Here is an 18986-nt window from a genome sequence, read left to right as displayed (position 1 = left end):
TTTTAGTTACATACCAACTTTTACTCCCAGCATTTCTCTTACGGATTGTCCCCCCACAAGAAAAAAATGGATACACACACATATTTCTAAAATATCTGGACTGATTTTTATTTGTTATTTTTTTTGTCCAAACATTACATGTAATCTCAATAAATGATACAGTATATATACATACACATCAGTGTATATCTTTACCTAAAAAGTAGAGGGTCATCAGACAATGCGGCTGTGCGTTTAAAACAGGGTAACATTTTGGACGTTTTTATTCTTTTGTGTATTACTGGAGTAATCCACAATTCTGGGTGAAATGTCGGGTGTTTTGGTTCGGAGAGTGGGAACAGTGCGAGCTGCTGGGGTGAAAAGATGGGGGTGGTGGGGAGCAGCAGTATCTTCCTCCAGAAGAAGAAAAAGCAGTGCAAATTAAACAACCACGTCTGTTCTAGCTAACACGTCACAAATGGCAAACAGCACCTCGGCGTGAACCCAGAGTCAGTCTCTCTTTTCGAGATGGGATCATACGTGTATGGACACCTCATATACCTGAAAAGTAATAAAACATGAATAAAATGACATACTGTTTGGAGACACACTGATGGAAATGCCACTCTTGGAAACATCTCGGATGTGCGCATGCGCTAAACTCTTTGAGTCGCTTCTGGTTGAAAACTTGACTATCATTCCAATACAGCTCTTTGGTACGGACCAGATAGGTAATCCATTCAAAAAAAGAAACAATGAGACACATCCGTGATTCTGAGTGTTGGATTCGTGTACGAGGCGAGCGAACCATGGAAATGTTTTCCAGTTTGGAAGTGGCAACCTTGTGGACCAGGTGAGGGAGTCTAAGGGATCTCCCTCATAAAGCGAGGGGGCGTGGAATCCCTTAAGCCAAAATGGGAGTCGGGGAGCACTGAGGGGAGTGAAGTGTGACGCTTCTGGTGGTCTTGACGGACCGGCTCCAGGGTCTACATCATCCCCAGCTGCATTAGCGTGTTGGCGTACGCCATGGGCTTGACATTCGGATGAGGCTAGAAGGCAGAGTGAAGAGGAAGTCAACCATAAGCAGCCAATGTAATCATTAACAATCACCAAGATTCTCAAACTGGGGTCTGAACCCCTGGGAGTTTGCAAAAATTATTTTCAATAACTTATAATTCACAAATTACAATTGTATGTATAATTTAGAAAAGTGCATACCTACATACAATGATCAGCGCACCAATAAAACAAACATGATAAACCAATTACACCCTAACTTAGCTTTGGCCAAGTAAAAGCTCATATATGATTATCATCACATGATATTTTGTACAACAAAAAGGGCATATTATTGCTGAAATAAGGTTAATAATAATTTGAGAACAAAAAGGCATACCCCCCCAAGCATATACCAGTGGTCCTATTTTCTCGTGAATAAAGACCCCCTTTCTAGAAAACAAAGGTGTAATATTGTGAGAATAAAGTTGTATTTTTGAAATGTATTTTTTAAAATATGAGTCTTCCCTCTGTTAACTTTGACCTTAATATCATAACATTATCTTGGAAAAAGTATTACTTTATTCTTGTACAATTATGACTTTTTTCTTGAAAGAAACAAGACTATTGTAATCATAAAAACATTTTCCCTGTTAAAAATATGTCTCTTATTGTAAAATACCTTCATTTAAAAAACAAAAAACGGGCTGCCTTTTACTTCATGTCCCTCACACAATATTAAAAACTAAAGCAGATAGAGCACCAAACTGTGGAATGCACTTCCATTCGAGTAAGGAGTTGTCTATTTTTTTTAAGCAGTTAAAAACACATTTGTTTAGGCAGGCATTCGATTTTGTATTAACTGTTAGTGAGACGGCGGCGACTGGTTAGAGCGTCAGCCTCACAGTTCTGAGGACCCGGGTTCAATCCCCGGCCCCGCCTGTGTGGAGTTTGCATGTTCTCCCCGTGCCTGTGTGGGTTTTCTCCGGGCACTCCGGTTTCCTCCCACATCCCAAAAACATGCATTAATTGGAGACTCTAAATTGCCCGTAGGTGTGACTGTGAGTGCGAATGGTTGTTTGTTTGTATGTGCCCTGCGATTGGCTGGCAACCAGTTCAGGGTGTACCCCGCCTCCTGCCCGATGACAGCTGGGATAGGCTCCAGCACGCCTGCGACCCTAGTGAGGAGAAGCGGCTCAGAAAATGGATGGATGTTAGTGAGACTATTTTATTTTGTATGTCCTCTATGTGAGAAGTAGTATATAAATAAAAAATACTTATGGGAAGTGTTTTAAATTGTGGAATAAAAGGCATAATATGTATCCTCTAAGTGACACTGACCATTTGTGACAAAATGAAAGCACTTTCCCCCCATGGAGCATAAAATGTGCATGATACTGACCACAGCAGTGAACTGTTGGAACTCTGGCTTGAGATTGGATCCCCTGAGGTGGATAAAAGCTCCTTTGTTTCCCATCTGGTCACTGGGGGAAGGCAGAAAACCAAAGACATTACGGGCCAGCGGCACTATAAATAGGGCAAACGGGAACTTACCAGTAGTTGGGCGCCGAGAAGACAGTGATGCACTTCCCTGAGTGAGTGACCTCGTAGCCTTCCGCCTTGACTTCGTGACTCCGGATGATGAAGTCCAACTTGTTCTGATCCAGGAAGCGCTCTGTCACGTCAGGCCCAAACTGGCAGCTCACACCTCGCTTGCTGATCGACCGCCCGTTCTGCATCAAACACGGACATTCATTCATTTGTCTGAGGACCACGTTAAAAGAGGCACATGAGGTTTCGGCCTGCGCTGACCTGAGGCTGGGGGTCCGACCAGAGGAGGTCACACATGGGACCTACAAGACAGCCGCAGGAAGAAAATGCTGAGATGTGTTTCGATGAACATCTCGCACACAAACACAAAACCACCCCCCCCTCACAGACACACGTCACCCACACATACTCCAGTCACTGTTAACACACAAACATGTCACCAAACACTGGCACACAGGAACATATCATCACACACACAACCTCTCCCATAAAAAACACACACATACCCCCTCAACAAAACATACACAACCACAAAACCAGACAGACAGACACACACATATATACAACGCCCCCACTCACGCGGACACACAACGCCCCCCACTCACGCGGACACACAATCACACATAAGTCAGCCATCAATTGTGCAAGTTCTCCCACTTAAAAGAGATGAGAGAGGCCTGCCATTTTCATCATAGGTATACCTCACCGATGAGACAAAATGAGGAAACAAAAAAAATCCAGAAAATCACAGTCTGATTTTTAAACAATTTATTAGCAAATTATGGTGGAAAATAAGTATTTTGTCAATAACAAAAGTTCACCTCAATACTGTTATGCACCCTTTGTTGGCAATGACAGAGGTCAAACATTTTCACACACTGTTGCTGGTATTTTGGCCCATTCCTCCATGCTGATTTCCTCTACAGCAGTGATGTTTTGGGGCTATCGCTGGGCAACACAGACTTTCAACTCCCTCCAAAGATTTTCTATGGGGTTGAGACCTGGAGACTGGCTAGGCCACTCCAGGACCTTGAAATGGTTCTTATGAAGCCACTCCTTCGTTGCCCGGGATCACTATCATGCTGAAAGACCCAGCCATGTTTCATCTTCAATGCCCTTGCTGAAGGAAGGAGGTTTTCACTCAAAATCTCACGATACCTGGCCCCATTCATTCTTTCCTTTACACGGATCAGTCGTCCGGGTCCCTTTGCAGAAAAACAGCCCCAAAGCATGATGTTTCCACCCCCATGCTTCACAATAGGTATGGTGGTCTTTGGATGCAACTCAGCATTCTTTCTCATCCAAACACGACAAGTTGACTTTTTACCAAAAGGTTCTATTTTGGTTTCATCTGACCATATGATATTCTCCCAATCCTCTTCTGGATCATCCAAATGCTCTCTAGCAAACTTCAGACGGGCCTGGACATGTACTGGCTTAAGCAGTGGGACACGTCACTGCAGTATTTGAGTTCCTGGCGGCGTAGTGTGTTACTGATGGTAGCCTTTGTTACGTTGGTCCCAGCTCTCTGTAGGTCATTCGCTCCCCCTGTGTGGTTCTGGGATTTTTGCTCACCGTTCTTGTGATCATTTTGACCCCACCGGGTGAGATCTTGTACGGAGCCCCAGATCGAGGGAAATTATCAGTGGTCTTGTATGTCTTCTAATAATTGCTCCCACCGTTGATTTCTTCACACCAAGCTGCTTACCTATTGCAGATTCAGTCTTCCCAGCCTGGTGCAGGTCTAGAATTTTGTTTCTGGTGTCCTTGGACAGCTCTTTGGTTTTGGCCATAGTGGAGTTTGGAGTTTGAGGTTGTGGACAGGTGTCTTTTATACTGACAGGTGCCATTAATAATACAGGTAACGAGTGAAGGACAGAGAAGCCTCTGGGTCAGCTGTAGCCCAATGGTTAAGATCATCACTTGCCACTGTGGGGACCTAGGTTCAAGACCCCGACTGGACCATCCACCAACATCTCCCGGACTCACGGCTGTGGTGTCCTTGAGCAAGACACGGATACCCCAAAATGCTCCCCGGGCGCTTAAGTTGCCCCCTGCTCAAGTGTGTTCCACTAACAAGTGTGTGTGTTCACTGTGATGGTTAAAATGCAGAGAACAAATTTCGTGTGTATGCAGGGATTTACATGACAATAAAGATGATAACTCTTATTATTAAAAGAAGTCACAGGTCTGTGAGAGCCAGAAATCTTGCTTGTTTGTCTGTGACCAAATATTTATTTTCCACCATAATTGCTCATAAATTCTTTAAAAATCAGACAGTGATTTTCTGGATTTTTCTCCTCATTTTGTCTCATAGGTGATGTATACCTATGATGAAAATTACAGGCCTCTCTCATATTTTGAAGTGGGAGAACTAGCACAATTGGTGGCTGACTAAATACTTTTTTTTTTTTTGCCCCACTGTAACTCCCTCACTCATAAACAAAATGCAACCACAAATACCCCACCCACTACACAAAGCATACACGACCACAAAAACACACACAAGCACACTGTACCTGAGTCTGGAGGCTGTCTGTTCCTCTCGATCTTCCTGAGGTCCTCCAACGTGACCCCGTCTTCACTGAACAGCCCGCCGTGCATCACCTGGGGCACAACAAATCAGGTTGTTCACAATGTTGAAACTTCACTGACCAAATACAGAATTTTAGTGTAATGTGCTTTGCATACTGCCTTTTAAGGGCAAGGGAGAAAGAGTACTTGAGGGAGCCACTATAGGCTAACTGTGTGTGCAACAAGTTTAACACAAACGATAATGAAGGTGGATCACTGGAGAAAACCACAAGAGCCTTTTTTACTTGTGTATGTTTGTGTGAAAGCCTACATTTAATGTGGGGAACACATTTTAGACCCACTCGCAATCTGAGAGAGACCCGGCAACACACTAAACTTATTAAACCACACTTAAAGGTAGCGTTTGCAGTATTAAAAAAAAACCCACCCTATTTTTTGTTAAAACTCTACGACCTGACAGTAGAATATTTGTAATCTTCTGAAAAATCAGCCCACGCTGGCACCATTTCATGCCTCTAATTTTAATTATTATTCTACAATTGGTCATAGTGTGACAAAAATAGCCATTCAGACACTGTAGTGACAGGAGGGGTGATGAAGAGATTTCAATCATTTGCTTCGACGCACTGCCGCACATGGAGCTCTGCAGGGACACATCGCAGCCTCTTGCAAAGGAGACCATTATAGTTTATTGGCTGGGTAATGTAACTCCGGTTAGCAACAAAAGTTAAAAAGAATGAATTGGACAGCTCTCGATAAAAATTAAGGGTAAACATACACAGTATAATGGTGATGTCCTATACTCGGAGGGCTTCTTATAGCTGGGCTTGTAAAACCACCGCGTACGTCACGTCACCGTTCTCACCAGGTCGCAGGTAAATTGATCACCTATTTTAGATTTTTAATTAACTGTATATTCCCAGAGGCACGGTGGACGACTGGTTAGCACATCTGCCACACAGTTCTGAGGGCAAATCTGGCCTTACTGTGTGCCGTTTGTATGTTTTCAACGTGCCTGCATGGGTTTCCTCCCACATTCCAAAAACATGGATGGTAGGTTAATTGAAGACTCTAAATAGCCTGTAGGTGTGAATGTGAGTGCAAATTGTTGTTTATGTATATGTGCTCTGCGACTGGCTGGCGACCAGTTCAGGGTGTGCCACGCCTCTCGCCCAAAGATAGCTGGGATAGGCTGCAGCATGCCAGCGACCCTAGTGAGGATAAGATGTACGGAAAATTAATGAATGAATGTAGATTCCAAAAAAATACATCATCAAACCGGTAACATTTCGTGTTTGGCAAAACTCCATCATGAATAAGCCATGCTGGCAATGTAGTTGTTGTGCACGGTAATGTAGTGAGCTGGGGGTGTTACTTTGGGCAGAGACGCGACAGGGCAGGCGCAGGGATTGAAGTGAGGCTAAATTCTAATCTTAGTAGCAGTGTGAAAACTGCATATTTAAAAGACTAGAAATGTAAGTTTCCAAAATAACTACCAATATTTTGTTGTTGATGCACTGCGCGAGGGGAAGCCACTGGAAGACCTCGCTGAACAGCTGGAACATCTGCGCCGTGTACTTGGCTTTGACTTCGCCTTCAAAGCCGTACATTTGGTTCATGTTGTCCGTCTCGTGGTTACCTGCGGGTCAGTCGTTTTATCTTTTAGTACTCCGGTCATCAGAAAGCAAAATGCGTACTTCCGCCAACCACTTACCTCGAAGCAGGTGAAAGTTGTCGGGGAAGAGCAGTTTGAAGCCAAACAGGGTGAGGATGACCTCCACAGAGAAAGAGCCGCGGTCCACAAAGTCACCATTGAACAGCTGAGTTCAGCCCAGTTCAGAACCCTTTTGCAAATGCATGTAAATTTTGACGAGAAAAGTGTTTGTTTGAGCCAGTGAGGTGCATGGCATACATGTGCTAACAATCAGAATGTGACCACCTCTGCCTCAATTTGAGCCAGGAAGAACCCTGCTGAAGGATTAGCCACATTCCAAGACAAAAAGGATACGTAAGGATTGCTCTCCGATGGCAGGCCGTTCAACTCGAAGATGTTGAGGAGATCGTAGTACTGCCCGTGTGTGTCGCCACAAATGGTTATTTTTTCTGCCTGTCGAGGAAAAAAAACACCACATTGATGAAGAGCTGAAAAAAAAGAACCCATTTTGGATTTTGTTCATCAGCTGGATCGAATAAGGTTATTATGTGTAGTGTCAAGTCTTGCTGCCGTGGGTTACAGTTCAACATTATTGGCAGATTTTTAGATCTACAAACTTGACAAGGTCGTTGAGCGAGGTAGACACAAATATAAAACGTCAAAGTTGCAAGTAAAACCATAACAAAATTCTTCTCCTTTGTCCAGGAAGTCCACTGTGAGTTGAAATCACCTATTCTGGATGTGGAAATGAATGCGAAAGTGATGGAAAAAAAAAAAAAACAACAACTTCCTTTTGGCCATTTGCTGGTTACGCAAATCCAGTTTTCTTATCTGTAAACAGACTAACTAATGATGCTTCTCATGGAGTTGTGGTACCTTTGTTTTAAAATACCCACTTAAAACTGCAGTATTGTGTCTGGTCTGGTGGATTCAAATGACCCCCTAGTTACAGTAGGACTATGAATCCAATATATAGCCCCGGCTCCTCGCAGGCAAATTAATTTCAACCACTCACACGTCAACCTCCATCCATCCACTTTCTACAGCACTTGCCCTCATTAGGGTCGGACACAGGCTGGAGCCCATCCCAAATGCTTTTGGACAAGGGGCAGAGTACACTCTGGACTGGTTGCGATCTAATCGCAGTGCACATACAATATGCATTCCCCTTCACATTTACACCTACGGACGTTTAAGAGCAGGGGTGGCCAAATAAAATGTATATTTATTGATATGTGTGTGTTTAAAATACAATATTGGATAAGGGCTAACTCCCTTCACAGGTTGCCGCAGCTGAGTGAGAGGCGGGGAGCAAATAAAGGCACGGGAGCAAATATGTTGCGGGGATGGGCATTATGTGCAACACTGTACTGCACATTAAGTTCCTCTTAGGACACTCTTTGGGTTAGCGTTATTCTCTTATCATTAGTTGCTGTCGCTACACTTGCGCCACAATACACACTCGCACGTACCTCGTGTGATCTCTTCCTCAGTATTGCACCTCTGCCCCAATCATGCGGAGTTGTGCACACACTCACACAGATGTCACGCACACACTGAGCTCCCCGTCACATTGACGTCAGACAATACCTGTCACAATGGTGTGTCCCGTCTCCAGAGTCGAGGGGGGAATAGAATTTAAAAAACCTGAACCAAAATACCAGCACGCGAACTACCAAGGCGACCTTCATGATCGATCGGCGTATTGAGTGCCCCTGTTTTAGAGCCTTCAACTACCTTAAAATGCATGTTTTCAAAATGAGGAACGTGTAACACCACCAGAGTTGGGTACCAGTAAGGCAAACTGTTTGTCTTTTTGCTATCCTAGAGAGCCTAAAACTAAAAAGCCAACCTCACCTCTTGTACTGTGACTTCTACGAGACTTGGTAGTTTGGATAAAAGGTCTTTCACTTGCACCAAAATCTGCAAGAGAGAACAGTTAAAATTCCACCTCTGCTCGTCTCCTTCAGCGCTTTTCAACACGAGCGACACCTTACCTGATATGCACACTTTCTGTGCAGTTTCTTCTGCTCTTTGAACCAGTCCATCATTTCTTTCATGAACTTCAGGGTGACCTTGCCCTCCTCCAACTTGGGGCCCGTGTAGTCGTCCTCGATTGCTGCGACAAGACAGTGGCATTATTTCAGAACGACCAGACGAAAATGCTTCTAAATCTCCATATTAACCGTAAGCATCTAGGCTAAGATATCAATTCAGATGATTACCGTAATTTCTCGTGTATAATGCGCACCGATGTAAAATACGCACAGCCAAGTTGACCTCAAAATTCTGGAAAACGCTTCTACCCATGTAAAATGCATTTTTACAATGCATGATTTTGCTTCTACCCATATGATCAAAACGAAGTATGATCTGTATTTTGTTAGTTTCTTTTTTATTTATTATTTCTTTTTTATTTCTTTCTTTCTTCTTTTTTATTTCTTTCAAATAATTATTCTTATTTGCTCCCGAATAATTATTCGGGAGCAAATAAGTTAAGCACTTTATTTGAACACGTAATCCTTTTTTAAATTTACTTGCTCTTATTTTGTAATTCACAGCCCTTCTTTTATTTAGTAAATGAGAGAATACACAGTGCTGCTCATATGTTTGATTACCCAGGCAGAATTTGTAAGATGGGTACAATTCTTGAAAGAAAACATTAAGGACTATTTTAATGGAATTCAAATTAGACAGTCAAGCCTTTCAGAAAAGCATTATCATCAAACAAAACATTACCATAAAGAAATAAATGATGGTTGTTGTTCAGTCATGTTAAAAAAACCAAAAACAATATTTCACAAATTCTGCCAGGGTATGTAAACTTATGAGCACAACTGTACATATACGCAGTCATACGTACCCCTGTCTTATTGCAATGAAAATGGGGGCTACACTTTTTTTCATAACCACTAGATGGCGGCATACATTTATAAAATGTGAAAGGTTTTTCCATTTGCCCCTATACCTATGTATAATGCGCACTATTGACTTTTGACAATTTTTTGGGGGGAACAAATGAGCATTATACACGAGAAATTACGGTATGTTTATTGCTACCGTTGCTTTGTAGACACTGCATGTAATTTGTGTGTAATTGTTATAGGTAGAATGTGTGTTTACTATGAAAACGTTAAGATGTCTTTACTGGTATTACATAGCTTTGTTTCAATGTTTTTTGTTGTATTTCGGAGTGTGGTTGCGTAGTGGGTGTGCCAAATCAGTCAGGATGTTGAAGGGGGTGCGCAGCTCGAAACATATGGGAAAGAACGAGATTATTAAGCCTTAAAAATCAACTATCTTAATGCTTACACAAAGGGAAACGTCACAGATGGGCTACTGAATAGCATCGGTTTTGCTATGTTATAACGCTTTCAGCAATGGTTATTTGCACACAAATGGTGGAGCAACACATAAAAATACTCACATATATTCTTTATCCTCTGCAACTAATATTACTGCAGCTTATTTATTTATATCTGTATGTCTGTATTATACTTCCCCCAGGTAGCCAAACCGTGAAAACCAGAATGCACACTAAAATAGCCAATGAATTGAAGCAAAAAAAACACAAACAAAAAAACCCGACAAAACCTGTTTCATTGATTAAATTCTATCTAATTGTGTCATTACTTCATGTTTTTATAAAGTACAATATTATAGAGTGCTATGTTTCTTATTACTTTTAAAAATTGTTTTTTTTTTTTTTGGGGGGGGGGAGGCTGGAACAGATTAATGGCATTTTCATTTAGTTTAATGGGGATAGTGTTTTGAGTTACAATCGTGATCACAAAACGATATAAACTCGTATCACAAGGAACCACTTGTAAATGTGTTTTTTGTTTTTGATGGTGTGTATAGTGAAGAAAGAGGTGCTCCATCTCTGTCAAGATGTTGGAGGGTGCATGGTTTAAACATTTTGGAAAGATAAATGACATAATTAAGAATGTAAATAATTGCTCGCTACAGCTATTTTTTTTTTTTTTTTACACTTACTCATGCTTTCAATGTCCAAAGAGTCGACAACTGACTTTTTGATCTCGTCGCTGGCGATGGCTCTCTCGAATGCCTTCTGCTTGACAATCTTGTTACATTCCTGGTACTTCATTTTTGCATCCTTGTCGTTCGGTCGAACGCGCACTACCTGTCATCACACAATATATATTTAAAAGCGGCTCGTTTAATTTTATTACAGTAACCCCGCGAATAGGACTGACCGCTTGTGCAAATAGCGAAAAAACATAACTGACATCCACCTAAAAACTTTTATAATTACTTATATTAATAGTTTAAACCTTAAATATACCACAAAGTAGAGTACAAAACAATTTAATAGCATTTTACATTAATCTGACAACACTATTCTGACAAATAAAGGGCTAACAGATGGTTTGATTAAAAAAAAACATAACCACCAAAAACAAAAAAGTGGCAAAGACTCTCCAAAACTTTCGCTAACAACCCAGGCTAAATTCTCCTCTCCAACGGTCAAACAGTTGAGAATCAAGATGCATTACTTCAACATACTTACTTGAAACCAATGACTAATTTCCTTCTAAACTGGGCTTTGCTGCATTCTTGTGGCATTTTAGGGCATTACAGAAAGAGCACAAAAATATGCAGGTGAGTTCTTCCAGTGAATGGCTGCGGATAAAGCCCCCAGCCACCCGAAAAAACATGAATAAGTGAATTTGTGAAGCGTGAACCACGAATGTAAAACTGAATTGCTTCATTTTTGTCAGACTTTTTAGTCATGGTGCTTCTTCAAAGAGTATGCAGGGGGCCTCTCAAGCAGATTACTTGCTTTAGTCTCAATATGACAATGGAAGACATGACACTGGCACGCTCGACACTTTGCCATGATGACGGGATTATCAGATAATCCCGTTTTCAAAGTGTGGACGATTAGCTGTATGTGGATTTAGCGAGGCTTTTCAGGTGCCTCTTATATAGGCTGTTTTACCGTGTCGTAGTCCTTGAGCGCAGCCTTGAACTTGCCCAGGGCCATGTTGGAGGTGGCCCGGCGGTAATACCCTTTGATGTAGTTCTTGTCAATATCCAGGGCCTTGGTCGCATCCGCCAAGGCATAGCCGTAGCATTCAGTGCGCAGGTATGCCAGGCTGCGGTTGCTGTAGTAGACTGCATTGGATGGATTGAGTTCCAAGGCCTCCGAGTAGTACTTGATTGCATTTTCATAGTCTTTATCTGCAAAATACACAGATGTAATAAAATGATGTGCAGAGGCGGCGGAAGAGGGGTGGGGTGGGATGGGGTGCACTGGCGGCATGTCCCCCCCACCGCACCCCCCCCACACACACTTTTTACCCTGTGTGTGTGATGTGCCCCTTTGCTCCATTAATAATGTGTAACCTCACAAATAATATGTCCTGGCCATACACTATATGACGAGGTGTCCCTGAAGTACCGTGCCCCCACACTCCAAAAGTTGTTCCGCCACCGTTGATGATGTGTGCTACGGCCCTACATTTGATCTGTACAGGTCAGTATATGTATGACATTCACGCAGCAATAACTAAGTATACTGCTTAGCTTAGGGCCTGATCAAAGACAAAATGTTACTTTAATTATTAATATGCAATATATCCAACTGCCAGGCAAGAGAGGAAGACCAAAGAGAAGGTTGATAGATGTAGTGAGGGAAGACATGAACGCAGTTGGTGTTAAGAGAGGATGCAGGAGATAGGCTTGCATGGAAAAGGATGACACGCTGTGGCGACCCCTAACGGGACAAGCCGGAAAGAAAAGGTGGCGGCTTGGGGGTCTGCTAAATTTGCAACAAATTATTATGTTCTCATTTTAAAAAAGTGCATGGCTACTAGGGTTGCCAATAGATTCATTTCTTTAATCCGATTAATGATACTTATATTATATTTTTATTAATTAATGATTAATTATACTTATACTATATTTTTATTAATTGTGATTAATTACAGGTGCCAAATATATCACAATTAATACCCCATTTTGCTTTGAGATGGTATTTTAAACTTGTTGTGCTTCAATGAAAGGAGTGCAGCGCTGCACGATAAGCAAATGAGAATTGTTTTATCCAAAGTCTAATTTTGAAGCAAAATTTGCCGCCAAGCACAATAGCAGGGCACATATGAACAAATAACGATTCGCTCTCACATTCACACCTACGGACAATTTAGAGTCTAAAATTAATCTACCATGCATGTTTTTGTAATGTGGGAGGAAACATGAGTACCCGGAGAATTAACTCTTTAATTTTAACAGCCCTAGTTGGTAAATATGGGAATCAAAACAGACAAACAAATTACTCCCTCCCAACTTGAGCTTTGGGCCAGTTAAAACATCTGATATGATCCGTGCAAAGGAAATACGTAGTAATTTCTGTAGAACAAAAAGAGTAATATTATAGGAATAAAATCACAATCTTTTTCAGAAAACAAAAGGCATATCAGGGCTCTACACTATCTTTTCCACTATTATCACTGCAGCACATGATTCGGTCGCACACTTTTTTTACAAGACGACCATGGCATAACATAGTTTCTTTCGATTGACAGTGACTCGAGATACGGTATTTGCAAAATATGTTACTGTGAACAAGAAGTTTGTCCGCAACAAGCCGTAGCAGACAAAACTGGTCAATTGGCTTAAAAAATAAATAAATAAAAAATAAATAAAAAAAATAAGCTTTACTTATATTTGATAGATCGATAGATAGGCAGATAGACAGATAGATAAATAGATACTGTATATAACACAGTATTGACATGAATTTATTTTCCACAATAATTTCCTAATATTCTTAAAAAAATCAGACTGTGATTTTTTGGATTTTTTTTCGCATTTTGTCTCTCATAGGTGAGGTATACCTATGATGAAATTACAGGCCTCGCTCATCTTTTTAAGTGGGAGAACTTGGACAGTTGGTGCCTGACTAAATACTTTTTTGCCCCACTGTAGATAGATTGTTAGCTTTGCTATCTTCATAACAAAGTTATTAAAACCTTTGCACGACTCTGTGTTTAGAATAACGAGTGAAATAAAAATGACAAACTAAGCAGGCAATCTTTGCAGTTAGCGGTATATATATGGTTATGGAAAGTTTTCAGATCCCCTTAAATTTTTCACTCGTTATATTGCAGCCATTTGTTAAAATAAGTTCATTTTTTCCTCATTAATGTACACACAGCACCCCATATTGACAGAAAAAAAGGAATTGTTGAATTTTTTGCTGATTTATGAAAAAAGAAAAACTGAAATATAACACAGCCATAAGTATTCAGACCCTTTGCTCAGTATTTAGTAGAAGCACCCTTTTGAGCTAATACAGCCATGAGTCTTTTTGGCTATGATGCAACAAGTTTTTCACACCTGGATTCGGGGATCATCTGCCAGTGCTCCTTGCAGATCCTCTCCAGTTCTTTCATGTTGGCTGGTAAACGTAGGTGGGCAGCCATTTTCAGGTCTTTCCAGAGAAGCTCAATTGGGTTTAAGTCAGGGCTCCGGGCGGGCCATTCAAAAACAGTCACAGAGTTGTTCTGAAGCCACTCCTTCGGTATTTTAGCTGTGTGCTTTGGGTCATTGTCTTATTTGAAGGTGAACCTTCGGCCCAGTCTGAGGTTCTGAGCACTCTGGAGAAGGTTTTTGTCCATGATATCCCTGTACTTGGCCGCATTCATCTTTTCTTCGATTGCAACCAGTCTCCCTGTTCCTGCAGTTAAAAACACACCCACAGAATAATGCTGCCACCACCATGCTTCACTGTTGGGACTGTATTGGAGAGGTGATGAGCAGTGTCTGGTTTTATCCACACATGCCACTTAGAATTAAGGCCAACAATTTCTATCTTGGTCAGACCAGATAATCTTATTTCTCACCATCTTGGAGTGCTTCAGGTGTTTTTCAGCAAACACCAGGGCTTTCATGTGTCTTGCACTGAGGAGAGGCATCCGTCGGGCCACTCTGCCATAAAGCCCTGACTGGTGGAGGGCTGCAGTGATTGTTGACTTTCTAGAACTTTCTCCCATCTCCCGACTGCACCTCTGGAGCTCAGCCACAGTGTTCTTTGGGTTCTTCTTTACCTCTCTCACCAAGGCCCTTCTCCCCCGATTGCTCAGTTTGGCCGGACGGCCAGCTCTTGGAAGGGTTCTGGTCGTCCCAAACGTCTTCCATTTAAGGATTATGGAGGTCACTGTGCTCTTAGGAACCTTAAGTGCAGCAGAATGTTTTTGTAACCGTGGCCAGATTTGTGCCTTGCCAGAATTCTGTCTCTGAGCTCTTCAGGCAGTTCCTTTGACCTCATGATTCTCATTTACTCTGACATGCACTGTAAGCTGTTAGGTCTTATATAGACAGGGATGTGGCTTTCCTAATTAAGTCCAATCAGTATAATCAAACACAGCTGGACTCCAATGGTGTAGAATCATTTTAAGGATGATCAGAAGTAATGGACAACACCTGAGTTAAATATATGAGTGTCACAGCAAAAGGTCTGAATACTTATGGCTGTGTGATATTTTAGTTTTTCTTTTTTAATAAATCAGCAAAGATTTCAACAATTACGTTTTTTCCTGTCAATATGGGGTGCTGTGTGTACATTAATGAGGAAAAAAATGGACTTAAACGATTTTAACAAATGGCTGCAATATAACAAAGTGAAAATTGAAGGGGGGGGGGTGTATATATATGTATGCATACATATATCTCTCTCTATATATATATGTATGTATGTATGTATATATATATATATATATATATATATATATATATGAATATATATAAAAAATATATGAATATACATATATATATGTATATATATGAATAAAGAAATAAAACAAATATTCATTATTACTAACAATATACTTTTAACCTGACCCGTTCTCAGATGACATTAATTAATTTCTGGTCCAGAGGCCGTGAATAATTTTACATTTCTATCTTCAGACGTATTATTCAGACATGTATTAATTGGCTTCTTATTTTATTGTTTAAACTTGGGTTACACTCTCCTATAATGCGGTTCCAGCCAGACCTATGTTACAAGTGTACTGTATCATCCAATCACTTATTTCAGTGTTTTGCGATATCATCACACGATAACTTAGCAATTTAGCATCATGCTTTTCCGTCTTGTCCTACCCACTCCACGCCGTACCTTCATGATAACGTACACGATATGCGTAAGAAGCACGGTAAGAAGTGTAGTTTATGTTACCATGGGGGCGATGATTAGTGACTTACAATGCATTGACACTGGACGCAAAAGTAACTTTCACCTCCACAACTTGGCAGCCGGGGGCGTAATAAAATAGCGTGCAAGCAGCCTTTAGCTCTCTCTCTCTCTCTCTCTCTCTCTTTTTTAAACAATATCGTGTTAATTTCTTCTGATTCATTTATAAAATCTTCGTCACGGTAGCCGGACACAGCGGCGTACTGGCATGTAATGTTGGATGCTGTATTCCCCACTCACCCCCAATATCCGGAACCATCGGAGTTATGACTGTAACGTGTCAGCATTCAGTGATTTCCGAAACAAAATTGGGACGTTCCGTAACATTTGGCAACTCTGGAACCATTTTTGAAAGTCAATTGTTAAAATATGCCTTTCTTCTTTAACTTTTACTTTAATATCATATTACAACTTTATTATTTGTTGTTGTTTGCAACTTTCTTCTCATAGATAACTCGAAAACCAGCAACTTTTCAAGTCTTATCATATTAAAGACTACACATGGTAGTAATGTCAAGATTATGAGGGGGTGCATGGAAGAATCTCTCTCCTTTAAGGGGTCCCTGGACCTGAAACGCTTTAAGAACCCCTGCTATAAACAATACATTTAAGTGAGGTCAGTGCAATAATAAATATTTTACTGTCGAAGAGGGGCTGCCGTTGAACGCCGTTGCTCACATGACGGTTCTGCTATTTAAGGGAATGTTCTAGCAACTTTTATGCACGCCAATTATTGTTTTAAATCTCGCAAAACAAGCAGCTACGTGTCTTAACCACCCAATCGGGGCCCAAATGACTGTGAAGTGAACTTGACTTGGGTGGGACAATGACTCAAGCGGTTTAAGGCACCGTTAGCTGGAGCTAGCCGAATGGGCTAACCGCTTTCAAGAGTCCAATGAATGGGCTTCACGCGTTAGCATAGATCGTTAGCCTAGCTTCACATTGACGTGTGGTGCGATCGGGGCTGTTTTAAAGCCAATATTTCGCCCTCCTTGAGAATACCGGGGACGCTCTCGTCTGCTTTCGGCCGTCGAAGCAGGCTGCCGACTTGACAGCGTTGCGAGCTCACCTTTAAAGTATTTATTGGCCTTCTCCTTGAGTAGCTCGGCATCGTTTACTCTCTCCGCCATCTTCTTCACGCTGCCGTATTCCGACGCGTACGCCATTGACGGACTGTCGCAAAGGTCGCAAAGTTGTGACATATTTTTGTTCTTTTTTTTTTGCTCGAGTCGAGGGATTTTTTTTAAGTGTTTATTTCCACGAAGTAAGTCAAACTATACACTCACTGTCATTACTTAAGTAAAACATAAAGTAAACAGAATAAATGTGTTAATTAACCTTGCCTGCAACGCAAAACACCAAAGTAAGACACTAAAAAGGAGGACAGTAGTATAGCATAAACTGATTGTCAATATTATTTAAACGTTTGTTTGTGTTAAATACTATTTATGTGACGAACTGGAATTTAAAACAAACATACAAACTCACAGTTCTGAGGACCCTGGTTCAAGTCCCGCCTTCCTGTGTGGAGTTTGCATGTTCTCCCCGTGCCTGCGTGGATTTTCTCCAGACAGTCCGGTTTCCCCCCACATCCCAAAAACATGCATGTTTTGTTAATTCAGGACTAAATTGCCCGTAGATGAGAATGTGAATGCGAATGGCCCTTTGTTTATATGTGTCTTGCGATTGGCTGGCGACCAGTTCAGGGTGTACCCCGCCTCCAGCACGCCCGGTGATACGGAAAATGAATTAAATTAAGTTGGGTCCCCCCCCCCCCCCCGATTGTATTTAGCGTTATGAACCAGCAGGGAGCACTGACATTTCATTACTTCACTATACTGTAGTTCTGCACGTTGAATGAATGTGTCACTTAAACATGGCCTAGAACACAAAACAAACGACTCTAAAAAGGAGGAAACCGGTATTGTATTTGTTGTGTTATTATTATTATTTTTGAACAATTCTCCCTGTTCGATTATATTTCAGCGGTGTGTTTCGCTACCAACCAGCAGGGAGCACTAAAGATATTCAGCAGAATCCCAAGACTGTGTGAAAAAATATTATTATTTTTTTTTAGCCAAGCCACGTCCTTAAGAAACGTCTAATGATTGAACACAATGCTGTCATTTTGTGAAATGTAACTGTACTTTCTTACATCAAGTGTAAAAGCATTTAATTGTTTTGCATATGCCACCGACTATCCGTCGTTGACATAGATAGTTGTACAAAGATATATTATTAATTATAATTTTCAGACCAATTAAATTGGATAATAAAACAGTGGTTTGGAATCACTGAACTAAACACAGTTGACAGGAAAGTGCATGTGAATTATGCTTGGAGTCAACCGCATGGTAAAATATTAGTTCTAACCATATCATTAGCCAACATTATTAATTTGAAAGGAATTCATGGATTGAAGTGCTGTGAAATGACATATTAAAAACAAAAACAAGCCTGAGACACAACAGCGAAAAAGTACATCTTCACATATAACCTTTTCTTTTGGTCTTCCAGGTGACTCCAGGCGTGAGGATGTTGCTCAGGAAGTTTCCTGCCATCTGAGGGCAGCAGGTGGTCGCCGGCCTCCACAGATGTCAGAGTAAAGGGGACAAACAAAGCGCAGGTGCGCATCCACACAAGTACGCATGCACAGAGTACTTACAAATTTTTACTGGTATTGGGCTTTCGGGTTAAATATCAGGATGAGTCCAAATGCACTATAACCTTTACAGGGAGACTTAATTTGACCTGTTCAGTGTTTGAGTACTTAATGCACAAATTGTTGCTCTCTGTCAAGGAGCTCAACAGCAACTGTTGCTCAAATGTTACTTGTCGTCTTGGACTCATGATGTCAAAATGTGAACAGTATGATGATGACAATTGTTTAAATACAAATCCTAATTCAACTGGGAAATTTATTGGTTCATTCATGGATCAAACACCTGTTGTGAATTTGTTGTTCAGCTCCTTGTTAGAAAACAGCAAGTTGAGCAAAATGTACTTGGACAAGTGCATTCAAAAGTCAAATTTAGGTCACCTGTAAAT

At 41.2% G+C, this 18986-nt stretch overlaps 1 protein-coding gene across 2 annotated transcripts; it reads right to left on the bottom strand.

The window, feature by feature from the left end:
- Nucleotides 1-83: 83 nt before the first annotated feature.
- ppp5c (protein phosphatase 5, catalytic subunit) lies at nt 84-17619 on the bottom strand. 2 transcript variants are annotated; one of them, XM_061681503.1, is made up of 13 exons: nt 17427-17619; nt 11679-11920; nt 10712-10859; nt 8713-8834; nt 8573-8638; nt 7070-7168; nt 6776-6881; nt 6558-6700; nt 5046-5133; nt 2788-2828; nt 2530-2708; nt 2378-2459; nt 84-1028 (listed from the first exon to the last, which is right to left on the bottom strand). In XM_061681503.1, the coding sequence occupies exons 1-13, from the start codon at nt 17539-17541 to the stop codon at nt 966-968; spliced, it is 1494 nt and encodes a 497-aa protein (XP_061537487.1). In that variant the 5' UTR covers nt 17542-17619; the 3' UTR covers nt 84-965. The 2 variants fall into 2 exon arrangements, with proteins under 2 accessions (XP_061537487.1, XP_061537488.1); XM_061681504.1 differs by lacking the exon at nt 17427-17619 and adding an exon at nt 17008-17104.
- Nucleotides 17620-18986: the final 1367 nt, after the last annotated feature.

The sequence above is a fragment of the Phycodurus eques genome, chromosome 7 (genome assembly GCF_024500275.1).
Source record: "Phycodurus eques isolate BA_2022a chromosome 7, UOR_Pequ_1.1, whole genome shotgun sequence".
Taxonomy (NCBI): domain Eukaryota; kingdom Metazoa; phylum Chordata; class Actinopteri; order Syngnathiformes; family Syngnathidae; genus Phycodurus; species Phycodurus eques.
This window is presented reverse-complemented; position numbering and strand designations above follow the sequence as displayed.

Bases quoted from the DNA above. Each gene is read 5' to 3' on its own strand.
- ppp5c (XM_061681503.1), bottom strand. From the start codon at position 17,541: ATGTTTTTGGGATGTGGGGGGAAACCGGACTGTCTGGAGAAAATCCAC. The intron at 2,829-5,045 runs GTACAGTGTGCT...GCTGTCTTGTAG, and splicing joins CAGACAGCCTCCAGACTCAG to GTCCCATGTGTGACCTCCTC. The intron at 2,460-2,529 runs GTAAGTTCCCGT...GCCTTCCCCCAG, and splicing joins TTCTCGGCGCCCAACTACTG to TGACCAGATGGGAAACAAAG.